The following is a 13,703-nucleotide window of genomic DNA, read 5'->3' as shown; positions in this document are numbered from 1 at the left end:
TGCACAAGCAGAAAAGACCACCAGCAAAACTAACAATATTCTTCAAAAAGACAATAGTTGAATGACCACTGATTCTCAATAGGCTTATTTTATGTTGGCAGAAGAGGTTACCTGTCTGAAGCTTCACAGACTGTAACTGCAATATAAAGTGTTTCACTAGAATGTGTGAAAACAGTTTTGAGAACAAAGTATCTGAACAAAGAAACACCAAATGGACTTAGGATCATTATCTGTTAACTTGCGCCAGTGAAAACCTCTGCTTTATATTCATAAAAATATGAACTGCAAAATATGCACTTGAAGTATATGGTGTGTCACACTCCATCAAAAGGACTTTCATTAAGACAGCTAATAATCGAAGAGACACAGGAAATCCACATTAAAATATTCAAAAACCACAAATCAATACAGCCGCCTAACAACACCAGCAAGCAGATGCACAAATGTGGCTGCACAACATCCACCTTCTCAATGTGCATTTGTGTCTGTCTCCACTATTGCAGCACTCATTATAACATGCAAATTAATTACTAGGCTTCAGTTACCTTGTGCTACTGAGGTCTTGAATGGATAACAGTGATTTTTAATTTTTACTTTCTCTCAGCGCCAAGTCTTTTGTTCAGCATCTTTTGCCCTCTCTACCTCAGCAGAGGTTTAAATTGCACGGAACTGAGAAACTGAGGATAGGTGTTCTAGGAGGCAGAATTCCAACACCTGTAAAAGTAGTCTTTGCAGCACAAAGATTTCCACAGATGTGTATTCTCATTTGAGAATCACATCTGGCCCAATGAGACCATCAGGTGTGTAGTTCAACATTCAAAGTGATTTTGTTAAGACTGTTCTGCAACTCATCCTCATAAAATAAGCACTGACTTTTTCTTAATCATGGAGCAAGCTCATGTTTATGCAAGATTTGATAACCAATGAGCATACCTGTTTTGGACAGCACAAACAGAAGAAAGAACTGCCTCTCTGATGTCTTATGTTTTTCATACAAACAACAAAATTTAAAAAGGAAAATAAAATGATCTGTTCAGATTTTTTCTGGTGTGTACCTCAGTTCCACATAGTCAAACTTACTTCTCATACTATTCTTTTCTGCAGGATTGGACTGGACAGATATAAAAAATGTGTGCGAGTGGTAAGGAAGAGACTACTTTTTTGCAGATTGTTATTGCTATTAATTACTTATTTACTTACTGGGATTATTCATTTATGTCATTTGTTTTAGGATTGTTCCTTGTTATTGCTGACTATCATTAAAAGCCTGCTGACAAAAAGTAGCAAAACTAACTACTTCTAACATCATCTGAGTGATAGAAAAATTGTTGTAACAATTCTAAAATGACACAGTACACATCCGTTTTCCTAAAAATATCATTATTTTCTTCATTGAATTTAACACAGGGAAGAAAAAAATAAAAACACATTAGTTAATCTTTTTAATGTGTACACTTTATTAAACACTTTATTACTGAAAAAAAGACAAACATGCGCTGGTGTTATTAAAACATAATATACATTGTAGGTATATTAAAAAACATGCAAACTTGCTTTAAGTTACATTTTTGACTTTACAGTAGCAACAAATGTATGGTTTCATTAATAAATTAGATGGCATATGACAATTGATCAAGTAGACAGTTTCAGGGCCTAGCAGTACTGTCACAACATCGGTATCAAGCAAATACATGAAAGAAACACTCAGCCTGTGTCTGTAATTTAACTGATTTGTTTTCCTTAGGACTGCTTCTAGGTCGGGTCAGATTCCTGCAACAAAGCATTATAAACTTAAATATCTCAACCATACCTCTTCCAACAGGTAAATGTATCAATTGAATCTCTAAGAGAGTAAGAGATTAAATTGATAAAATATTAATTTTATCTAAATAATGTAAGTAAATAAACTGGGAAAGCTTACTTTTTTATATCGTCTCTTTTGTAGGTACTTATTTTACCATTATTTGATTAACTACATTCACCGGATATTTTACTGGCTACACCTGTTCAACTGCTTGTTAATACAAATATCTAATCAGCCAATCACACTGCAGCAACTCAATGCATTTAGGCATGTAGACATTATCAAGACAACCTGCTGCCGTTCAAACTGAGAATCAGAATAGGTAAAAAAGGTGATTTAAGTGACTTTGAATGTGGCATGGTTGTTGGTACCAGACAGGCTGGTCTGAGAATTTCAGAAACTGCTGATCTACTAGGATGTTCACACACAACCATTTCTAAGGTTTACAGAAAATGGTCAGAAAAACAGAATATATCCAGTGAGTAGGAGTTCTCTGGGTGAAAATGCCTTGTTCATGTAACAGGGGAATGGCCAGACTGGTTGGAACAAATAGAAAGGCAATAGGAACTAAAATAACCACTTGTTACAACTGAGCTATGGAGACGATCAACTCTGAATGCACAATGCATTGAACCTAGAAGAAGATGGGCTAGAGCAAAAGGAGATCACACTGTGTGCCACATCTATCAGCTATGCACAGGCAACCGAGGGCTACAATTTGCATGGGAACATTGGAAAGATGTTGTCCGGTCTGAGGAGTCTCGATTTCTGCCACAACATTCAGATGATGAATCCAAAACAACAACCTTTGGAATGTGGTGGAATGGGTAACTTGCATCATGGATTACCAGCCAAACAATCTGCAGCAACTGCATGATGCTATCATGTCAATATGGACCAAAATCCCAAAGGAATGTTTCCAGCACCTTGTTGAATCTATGCCATGAAGAGGTATAACACTTCAGAAGGCAAAAGGACCAACCCGGTACTAGCAAAGTGTACCAGTGAGTGTATATTTAAGATAAATACTGACTAGCCAAAAAAAAAATAATAATAATAATAATAATAATTTTACACTTACAGTCTTGTGATGATCTGTGTCGAAATGTAAAACGCAAGTGGCTTCTGTTCACATCCTCAATGGGAATTGCCACCTAATAAATAAGGAAATAAGTAAATAATTTTTTGTATGGGGTAAAGCCTCAGTCTAATCACTATACATTTCAAACAGAGCACCTCAAATTTTATTTCACAAAGAAACTTCAAACTTGCATAAAAAGTTTCATTTTTACTTGCAAAATGATTTATTCATGGTATAAATTTACCTCAATCAGTCTTGAGCATATGCAATTTGGGCCAATTTCTCAATCCTCCCATTTACTGCATTCAATTTCTCAAATACAAAGTCAAAAAACTGTGAACCTATCTTGATAGCACTAGGTGTAAGGCAGCAAAAGTGTGTGTTACACAATTGCAGCTGTGCATGTAACAAACACACACTAAAACATACATACTAGGCTAATCTAGAGTGACAAACAAGCATAATACAGTATACATGTTTTTGATTGAGTACCAAGAGAAATTTTAAGCATACAGAGGAAGACTTTGAAAACTGCACATAAATTGTGGTCTGCATCATCAGGTAATCACCCTAAATCCAATAATAAATCTATTATTTAAGTATGAGCAAAAAAAAAAAAAAAATGCCAGGACTGAATCTTGGCCATTTTAAAATGTGGACATTTGTGTAGCTCAGTCACACAACAACAGCCTTAGTTGTCTTTACCATATTAAACCCAGCTTTGTAAGTCGTTCTTTGCATGTTTCATGTGACATTTTGAAAAATCATAAGATACTACATAAAGTGGCTTTAAAAACTAATTTTTATAAACTCATTTATTCATTTTACATTTTTTTTGGTAAAACTATTGCTTACAATATTTAAGGCTGCTGTTTTTCCAACTTAATAAATTACCATGATATCCACATAAAAAGTCATTTATATTATTAACTGTAACTAAGTAAAGGCTGTGGCAGCCGGAATAAATTTTTTCTATTGGGGCTGATGACCAAAGCCATAATACTGTACTACTGACTACATAGAAACTACTATTAACATTCATTTTTTATACACACCAATTTTCTTACACATTTTAGGGCCTATTCTGACAGCATTACGGTAAGAGACCAGCTCTGCACAGAACTCCAGTCTATTGTAGAATATTTACAGTTTACTATACAGGTGCTGGTCACAAAATTAGAATATCATGACAAAGTTGATTTATATCAGTAATTCCCTTCAAAAAGTGAAACTTCTATATTAGATTCATTCATTACACACAGACTGATGTATTTCAAATGTTTATTTATTTTAATTTTGATGATAACTGACAACTAATGAAAGTCCCAAATTCAGTATCTCGTAAAATTAGAATATCAATTAAGACCAATGAAAAAAAAGAATTTTTAGAAATATTGGCCAACTGAAACGTATGAACATGAAAAGTATGAGCATGTACAGCACTCAATATTTAGTTGGGGCTCCTTTGGCCTCGATTACTGCAGCAATGCGGCGTGGCATGGAGTCGATCAGTCTGTGGCACTGCTCAGGTGTTATGAGAGCCCATGTTGCTCTGATAGTGGCCTTCAGCTCTTCTGAATTGTTGGGTCTGGCGTATTGCATCTTCCTCTTCACAATACCCCACAGATTTTCTAAGGGGTTAAGGTCAGGCGAGTTTGCTGGCCAATCAAGAACAGGGATACCATGTTCCTTAAACCAGGTACTGATAGTTCTGGCACTGTGTGCAGGTGCGAGGTCCTGTTGGAAAATGAAATCTGCATTTCCATAAAGTTCGTCAGCAGCAGGAAGCATGAAGTGCTCTAAAACTTCCTGGTAGACGGATGCGTTGACCTTGGACCTCAGAAAACACAATGGACCAACACCAGCAGATGAAATGGCACCCCAAACCATCACTGACTGTGGAAACTTTACACTAGACCTCAAGCAACTTGGATTCTGTGCCTCTCCTCTCTTCCTCCAGACTCTGGGACCTTGATTTCCAAAGGAAATGCAAAATTTACTTTCATCAGAGAACGTAACTTTGGACCACACAGCAGCAGTCCAGTCAAGACGCTTCTGACGCTGTCTCTGGTTCAAGAGCGACTTGACACAAGGAATGCGACAGCTGAAACCCATGTCTTGCATAAGTCTGTGCGTGGTGGTTCTTGAAGCACTGACTCCAGCTGCAGTCCACTCTTTGTGAATCTCCCCTACAGTTTTGAATGGGTTTTGTTTCACAATCCTGTCCAGGGTGCGGTTATCCCTATTGCTTGTACACTTTTTTCTACCACATCCATATCCCTTCGCCTCTCTATTAATGTGCTTGAACACAGAGCTCTGTGAACAGCCAGCCAGGGGAAGCAGTCTTCCCCATGATTATGTAGCCTACAGAACTAGACTGAGAGACCATTTAAAGGCTTTTGCAGGTGTTTTGAGTTAATTAGCTGATTACAGTGTGGCACCAGAGGTCTTCAATATTGAACCTTTTCACAATATTCAAATTTTCCGAGATACTGAATTTGGGACTTTCATTAGTTGTCAGTTATAATCATCAAAATTAAAAGAAATAAACATTTGAAATACATCAGACTGTGTGTAATGAATTAATCTAATATAGAAGTTTCACTTTTTGAATGGAATTACTGAAATAAATCAACTTTGTCATGATATTCTAATTTTATGACCAGCACCTGTAACTATATTGTTTTGAATATTACAAAATGGAATCCTACAAACATCTTCACCAGCTGGGTGTTTTTTGAAAATGAGAACAAAGTGCTGTTAATTAAGATGCTGGTCTAAACAATGATTTACATGTTTCTAATAAGGGCAGCTTCCCGGGTCCTCCCTGCATGAGGTTTATATGTTCTCCCTGTGTCTGCATGGGTTTCCTCTGGGTACTCCGGCGTCCTCCCAAAGTCCAAAGACATGCAGGTTAGGTGCATTGGCGATTCTACATTGTCCCTAGTGTGTGCTTGGGGTGTGTGTGTGTGTGCGCCCTGTGGTGGGCTGGCACCCTACGGGGGTTTATTTCCTGCCTTGCGCCCTGTGTTCGCTGGGATCGGCTCCAGCAGACCCCCGTGACCCTGTAGTTAGGATATTGTGGGTTGTGTAATGGATGGATGTTTCTAATAATTTAAGTTTAAAATATGTGAATATTACAATATCTAGATGTGTCCTTAAAACCACCTACTAGAAAACATTCTAGAGGAAAGGCTTACCTTAACAGTTTCAAACCACCGTGGCTGTTTTACTTGGTAATAAACCACAGATTTATATTCAGATATGCCCTCATCTCCAGCTCCTGGGAAAATAACATTCTTCAGCGCAAAAAAAAAAAAAAGTGAAAAATAAAACAATTACCACTAGCAAAAATGAAAATAACAGAACACCAGAATAACATCAACACTCCATTTAACTGATTTCATTTTCCGAGAGTGTAGCATATGTTTAAAAATGAAGACCAACACATAACTGAACAAAAGCTGTCCAAGCACAAGTAGCAATTCCATTTTCTATTTCCATTTTTGTTTACAGACAAAATGTAACATTCTGGTTTAAAATTAACAAAAATTTTAATTATTATTAGAATAAATACAGACTGACAGACAAAAAGAAACCACATTTACAAAAACAGGAAGGAGTTACCTGAAAACCAAAATTTGGACAAACTGCCTGCAAGTTTGCATCGTAGATAAACTGCCTGGTCAGTAATTTTTAAAATTATTTTCTACAGCAGTTTTATTAAATCTGCCATTTTAATATATATAATTTATTATATACTAGCAAAATACCAGCGCTTCGCAGCAGAGAAGTAGTGTGTTAAAGAAGTAATGAAAAAGAAAAGGAAACATCTTGAAAATAACGTAACATGATCATCAATGTAATTGTTTTGTCACTGTTATGAGTGTTGCTGTCATATATATATATATATATATATATATATATATATACTGTATATACACACATACATACATACACACACATTATATATATCTCTATATCTATATATATATATCTATATATATATATATATATACTGTATATATCTATATATATATATATATCTATATGTATATCTATATATCTATATATATATATATATATGTATATCTATATATATATGTATATCTATATATATATGTATATCTATATATATATGTATATCTATATATATATGTATATCTATATATATATATATATAGCAAAATACCTGCACTTTGCAGCGTCGAAGTACTGACTTAAAAGTTTTATTAAGAAGAAAATTGAACCTTTTTAAACTGAGGGAAAATATACCAATAATTATTTGTTAAGTATCTCTTTGTATACCACATTGTGAATTCGGCCCTCCGGTTTTAATATGACCAAGCTGTGCGCTGAGCTTACTCTTAAGCATGCAACGTACAGTTGGCCATGTGAACAGTAATCTTGTTTCATATCTCACAGCTTGGATTTCTGCTGTCATAATCGGTTTGAGTTTCATGGTTTGTTTCAATTACCAGTAGTAATAGTAATACGACAGTATTTGTAGGACTTGTGTTGAAGTGACATTCGGCATTTGTCAAGCGTTGTAAGTATACAACAAGTTTCATCGATACTTCACGTCCAGCTTTTGAGAGATTAAACATTCATAAACATCAAAGTGTCCACTACTGAAATCGTCACCTGTGAATCTAAGATGTTTAAGAGGCATTGGCGGTTGTCCAAAGGTGTAAAATATATGGCCATTTTGGTACACTTGAAAGCGACAACCGAACAATTCAGTGGCAGCTATCAACTCACATGCAGATGCATAGGTGAAGGGCTTAAGCATTTCACTCTTATAGTGCTCCTGTGTAGTATAATTATCTCCTGTACCGTCATCAGTCGTCACCTTGAACCTGTCCCAGTCATTCAATACATAAGATACAATGTTTCTCCAGATATCAAGAGTGAGCCTGATATGACCGTGCAATATGTAACAAAGAGAATGGAAAAGATAGGTGCCATCTCCGGGCATGGAAACCACTCGGTAAGTGACAGTTCTTTGATCGATGGTGATCACCTCGATAGACATGTTAATGCGAGTACGTTTGGAATGATAAAGGAAATGGGTGCCTGAACAATGTAAAGTAAGTCTAAAATACCTACACAATAACTATAATCGTAATAAAGGAACAATAAAACAGCGAAGAAGCCGTGGATTAAATAAAAAGGTTGTAGTTATCAGCAGGGAGACGTGAATCACGTGGCGAAGCAAGGAAGGGAATGTAGAGACTGGAGCGACGGACGGCCTTATATAGGCAGGCAGCCAACAAAGTGGGAGGCGTTGGGATGGGGGACCAAATGCCGCCTCACACGGTGACTGAGCTGCAGGCTATGGACATATATATGTATAGGATTCAGTTAGCATTGAGAACCCGCGTACCAAATTTCTTGAAGATGGGCCCATAAGTAACAAAGACTGTTGAAAAGTTCAATATGGCGGCCGACAGTGGCATCATAACACCGAAAAAAGTACCAAATTTCAGCCTTCTACCTACACGGGAATTTGGAGAATTAGTGACGTTGGAAAGTTCAATATGGCTGCTGACAGTGGCATCATACCACCGAAATAAGTATGTACATTTGTTTCGGTTAGCGCAGGGAAGCCGCCTACCAAATTTCGTGAAGATGGGGCCATAAATAAGAAAGTTCAACATGGCGGACGTTGTTGACCGTTATGACTGTTATGCGCAGAAATTCGAAATGAAACCTGCTTAACTTTTGTAAGTAAGCTGTAAGGAATGAGCATGCCAAAATTCAGCCTTCTACCTACACAGGAAGTTGGAAAATTAGTGACGTTGGAAAGTTCAATATGGCGGCCAACAGTGGCGTCATACCATCGAAATAAGTACGTACATTGGTTTCGGTTAGCGCAGGGAAGCCACCTACCAAATTTCGTGAAGATGTGGCAATAAATAAGAAAGTTCAAAATAGCGGACCTTATCGACTGTTATCGACCGTTACGTGTAGAATTTCTAAATGAAACCTGCTTAACTTTTGTAAGTAAGCTGTAAGGAATAAGCCTGCCAAATTTCAGCCTTCTACCTACAAGGGAAGTTGGATATATATGGCATTAGTAGTCTGAATCACAATCTGATTGTATGGGTGGTTACCTACCAGGTAACACTTGTGGTTGGTCTGCAAGCCGGCAAATATCCACCACGGTGCATTCTTTCAGTTGCAAACCACACGCTTCGCCTCTAATGCTGACATCCCAGGTTCGATTCCCCGAGAGAGGGTGCGGTGAGTTTGTACGCCAGATGAGCCCAGAATTAGGGCGAAACACATATCACATACTCTTTGCATTATTATTATTTTATATATATATATATATATATATATATATATATATATATATAGTATATATATATATATATACTGCTCAAAAAAATAAAGGAACACTTTTTAATCAGAGTGTAGCATCAAGTCAATGAAACTTATGGGATATTGATCTGGTCTGTTAAGTAGCAGAGAGGGTTGTTAATCAATTTCAGCTGTTTTGGCATTAATGAAATTAACAACAGATGCACTAGAGGGGCAACAATGAGACAACCAGCAAAACAGGAATGGTTTAACATGTGGAGGCCACTGACATTCTTCCCTCCTCATCCTTTCTGTCTGTTTCTTAACCATTTTTGCATTTGGCTATGGTCAGTTTCACTACCGGTAGCATGAGGCGATACCTGGACCGTACAGAGGTTGCACAGGTAGTCCTTCTTCTCCAGGATGGCACATCAATACGTACCATTACCAGAAGGATTGTTGTTTCTCCCAGCACAGTCTCAAGGGCATGGAGGAGATTCCAGGAGACAGGAAGTTACTCTAGGAGAGCTGGACACGGCTGTAGAAGGTCCTTAACCCATCAGCAGGACTGGTATTTGCTCCTTTGGGCAAGGAGGAACAGGATGACAACTGCCAGAGCCCTACAAAATTACCTTCAGCAGGCCACTGATGTGAATGTCTCTGACTTAACAATCAGAAACAGACTTCATGAGGGTGGCCTGAGGGCCCGACGTCCTCTAGTGGGCCATGTGCTCACTGCCCAGCACCGTGGAGCTCGATTGGCATTTGCCATAGAATACCAGAATTGGCAGGTCCACCACTGGCATCCTGTGCTTTTCACAGATGAGAACAGGTTCACCCTGAGCACATGTGACAGGACGTGAAAGTGTCTGGAGAAGCCGTGGAAAATGTTATGCTACCTGTAACACTGTTCAGCATGATCGGTTTGGTGGTGGATCAGGGATGGTCTGGGGAGGCATATCCATGGAGCAATGCACAGACCTCTACAAGCTAGATAATGGCACCTTGACTGCCATTAGGTATCGTGATGAAATCCTTGGACCCATTGTCAGACTTTATGCTGATACAGTGGGTTCTGGGTTCGTCCTGGTGCATGACAATGTCCGGCCTCATGTGGCGACAGTATGCAGGCAGATCCTGGAGGATGAGGGAATTGATACCATTGACTGGCCCCCATGCTTGGCTGACCTAAATCCAATAGAACACCTCTGGGACATCATGTTTTGGTCCATCCTACACCACCAGGTTGCACTTCATACTGTCTAGGATCTCAGTGATGCCCTGTTCTAGATCTGAGATAAGATCCCCCAGGACACCATATGTCGTCTCATTAGGAGCATGCCCTGACGTTGTCAGGCATGCATACAAGCACGTGGGGACCATACAAACTGCTGAGTATGATTTTGAGTTGCTGCAATGAAATTTTGGCAAAATGGACTAACCTGCTGCATCATTTATTCACTTTAATTTTCCAGGTGTCTTTGAATTCAGCCCTCTATAGGTTGATAATTTTCCTTTCCATTAAACGATGTGGCATTCTTTCATTCCTAACACATTACCCAGTATAGATATCCAGATATCCATCACATATCTTAAAATAGTCTTTCATTCCTGAGTTTTCAACACCTACCAGGTGTCATCCTCAAAGGAAAATGATAAGACATACTGTATAGGAACCAAACGCAATATATAGCAAACTAGCCATATGCGCCCAACTACGTCGCGCGTGTTAAAGTTGTCTGTGAAGGGCTCCCTGTTTAAACGCGGCTGCCAGTCGTGAACTGGGCCCTTCGTCGCACAGCATTATGACTTTTTATAAGGGAAACAAAATTACAAAAGAAAACCCTTGGATATTGATTCGATAGGAACGGCTTACTCAGAATCACTGTCCATATCGTAATTATGTGGTGGTGTAGGAGCATTTCTGCTTCTGTCCGTTCACAGTCCGTCTCGTTTTCACAACGCTGTCGTTTCCTCTCACAATCTCTTCTCAACCTTTCTCCAATCTCGCAGGTTGCTTTGTGGCAATCCAAAGAGTACGGCAATATACACGGAGTAATGTTTATAAAAGTGGAACACATAGGTATCCAGGCTCTTTAAAGCATAAATAGGGATCACTTCACTGACATTTGAGCAAGCCACGGCACAACTGTGAGACGCGCAGCACTCGCCGGCTACAACGTAACAATAATAATTTCCGGAACGTGCTGTTACGTTGTCATTCATTTTACCCGCTGTCTTTCTTTCATTAATATGTTATGTAGCCACGTACTTTTTATCTTCGGCATTCTCATTCTCTAACCAGGCCTCAGGAGCTAACCAGTGTAACACTGTCCACCACCCCTTTCTTTATTCCGGCACATTGTTGACATCCGTGAGTAACAACAAAGTACTAAACTGGAAGGTGGTCTACGCATGCGTGGAATTCGCGGACAAAGTTCAAGATCTAAATGAAGATCTCTTTAGTTAATTTAAAGCACAACAATTTGTTTAGTTTGAATGTCAATGATGCGACTCATCGACACGTATACAAACAATTCCACAGTTTGAGTGCCTTCAATGTAAATGTTTTAGTAAAATTTCAAAGTAAGTTAAGCGAAAAATAAAACTAAAAACTGATAATACAAAATAAAAGTGTTTATGTTTCTGTTCAATTCTTACATATCTTATGTCTCTAAGTTTCTCTTAAACGTTCTCTATATAAAATATGATTATATATCCATATGTTAGACTTGCAGACGTGATACAGAAAACTAGATACCATTGTTATTCATTGAAGACAAGGCAAATCAAATAATTTAATTTCTAGCTAACTACAGACTGACTAAAGCTCTAACCCCTAAATGTAAATTGTAATGGAGCTTCCTTAGTGTTCAAGTTTATCTGAACTCAAGTCTTAAACAGAATCGTCCATTATCTATGTAGTTATGAAAAATTCACATTCTAAACAAATTAAGCAATCACTTTGTGTATTCTAATATTAACATTAAACGTTCTAAGACTGACGCACTCTTTTCTGCTTGGCTATGATGGAGCCCTGCAAACGACCAACATACCATCCACCACATTTGCTTCTTCTTCACTTACACCCAGGGCTCCCTGAGACCCTAAACTGGGACAATTTAGTTTAACACTCAGCACATGTAAGATTAAATGTTTAGCTATAATTTCTGTTAATTTCTTGTCAACTGCATGTTATGCACATGCTTTAACCTATCTCTCAACAGCTGTTACTAGGCAACCAAAGAACATGTGTGCATGATGTTACTGATTCCAGAAGGCAACATTAAAGTTTTAAATGTGCATTACATAGTTAACTTTTTAAAGTAAAGAGAAACCTAACAAAATATTTATTTTATTGAAGTAACAATACCTGTGTCACTTTAAAAAAAAATCACTACAAAAGCATATTCCCACAACTCAAAAAGAAAATTACTCTGTTAATTTCAAAAGTACAAATTTTTTTCAGTTAAAATAAATTTGGCATATTGCACAGCAAAGGAAGAACTGAGTTTTACACATATGAAAACACTTGTTTTTGCTGCAAAAGGAAAGTCTGGACATTTCCCCAACAAATGACAACTAATTTCAAAGTCATGATGGAGCAAAAGATTCTTCAGTGGTTGAATATTGTGGTGGTCAGATATTTACATGATGGTTTGCCAGTGATCCTTCTCGTCACAGATACTGAAGAAAAAAAAATTACATGCTTAATTTTCAAGTGTGTGTGTGTGCTCATAAGCCAAATTGCGAGTTTAGTTTATTGAAAACTGTTGTTTTCAAGGGAAGTGTGTGTGTGTGTTCATTGCACAACCAGAGCCAGTGCTATTAAGTGTTTTATTTATATTTTTACTATTATAATTTTTTTGAATTTATTCCACATGCCTTCAATTTTTTGTGAGAAGAAAAACATTTATTAGAAATCCCTTAACAAAATTTCTAAGCTGTTTCTGCACTCTTGTTAAAAAAAAAATTTTAAGTAACATCTGGGAATTACTATACTAACTCCTTTCATACTTTTATGAATTTAATCTCAACTTTAATCTCAGTTTGCTTAAACTAAAAAGGTTCAAATGTATATTTTTATTATGTAATAGTAACAATAATAGCAGCTCAATACTCAAAACGGTAAATGCGGGGAGGACCCAGGCTCGAATCTACAACCTCTTGATTATGATGTAGCAGTTCTTGCCTCTACACCAGCCAAGCTGAGATGTCTCCTTTATGTCAATTGATATTTGGACTTGGGTTTTTACTCATTGAGAGCAACATGTAAATTGAATGATTTCTTTTTCTTCGGTTGTATTCTTGAATAAAAGCACACTTGCTTTGTTATAACTTTTCTAAAAGTGTTAATTTAATATCTGGACTTCATTCTTCACATTAGCATTTTGCCATTATTACTATAACATGAAAAAAAGTCTCTGTTTTAGTAATGCGTTTAACATTTTTTGCCTCTCACTTCCTGTGACCCTATATTTACACAGATTGTTTTAGACACGGAACACACAT

The 13,703-nt window shown here is 37.4% G+C and overlaps 1 protein-coding gene across 1 annotated transcript in view; it reads right to left on the bottom strand.

Annotated features, from left to right (window-relative positions):
- The window catches only part of dock1 (dedicator of cytokinesis 1), a 710,521-nt gene that overhangs the window by 612,327 nt on the left and 84,491 nt on the right, over window positions 1–13,703 (bottom strand). The window contains exons 16-17 of the mRNA XM_039774569.1: window positions 6,086–6,184; window positions 2,886–2,958 (exon numbers count right to left, since the gene is read on the bottom strand). Coding sequence (XP_039630503.1) covers window positions 2,886–2,958; window positions 6,086–6,184 — 172 coding nt within the window. The remainder of the gene's footprint in view (window positions 1–2,885; window positions 2,959–6,085; window positions 6,185–13,703) is intronic.

Source organism: Polypterus senegalus, chromosome 1 (genome assembly GCF_016835505.1).
Source record: "Polypterus senegalus isolate Bchr_013 chromosome 1, ASM1683550v1, whole genome shotgun sequence".
NCBI lineage: Eukaryota > Metazoa > Chordata > Cladistia > Polypteriformes > Polypteridae > Polypterus > Polypterus senegalus.
Note: the sequence above shows the minus strand (reverse complement) of the source record. Positions and strands in the feature narration are given on the sequence as shown.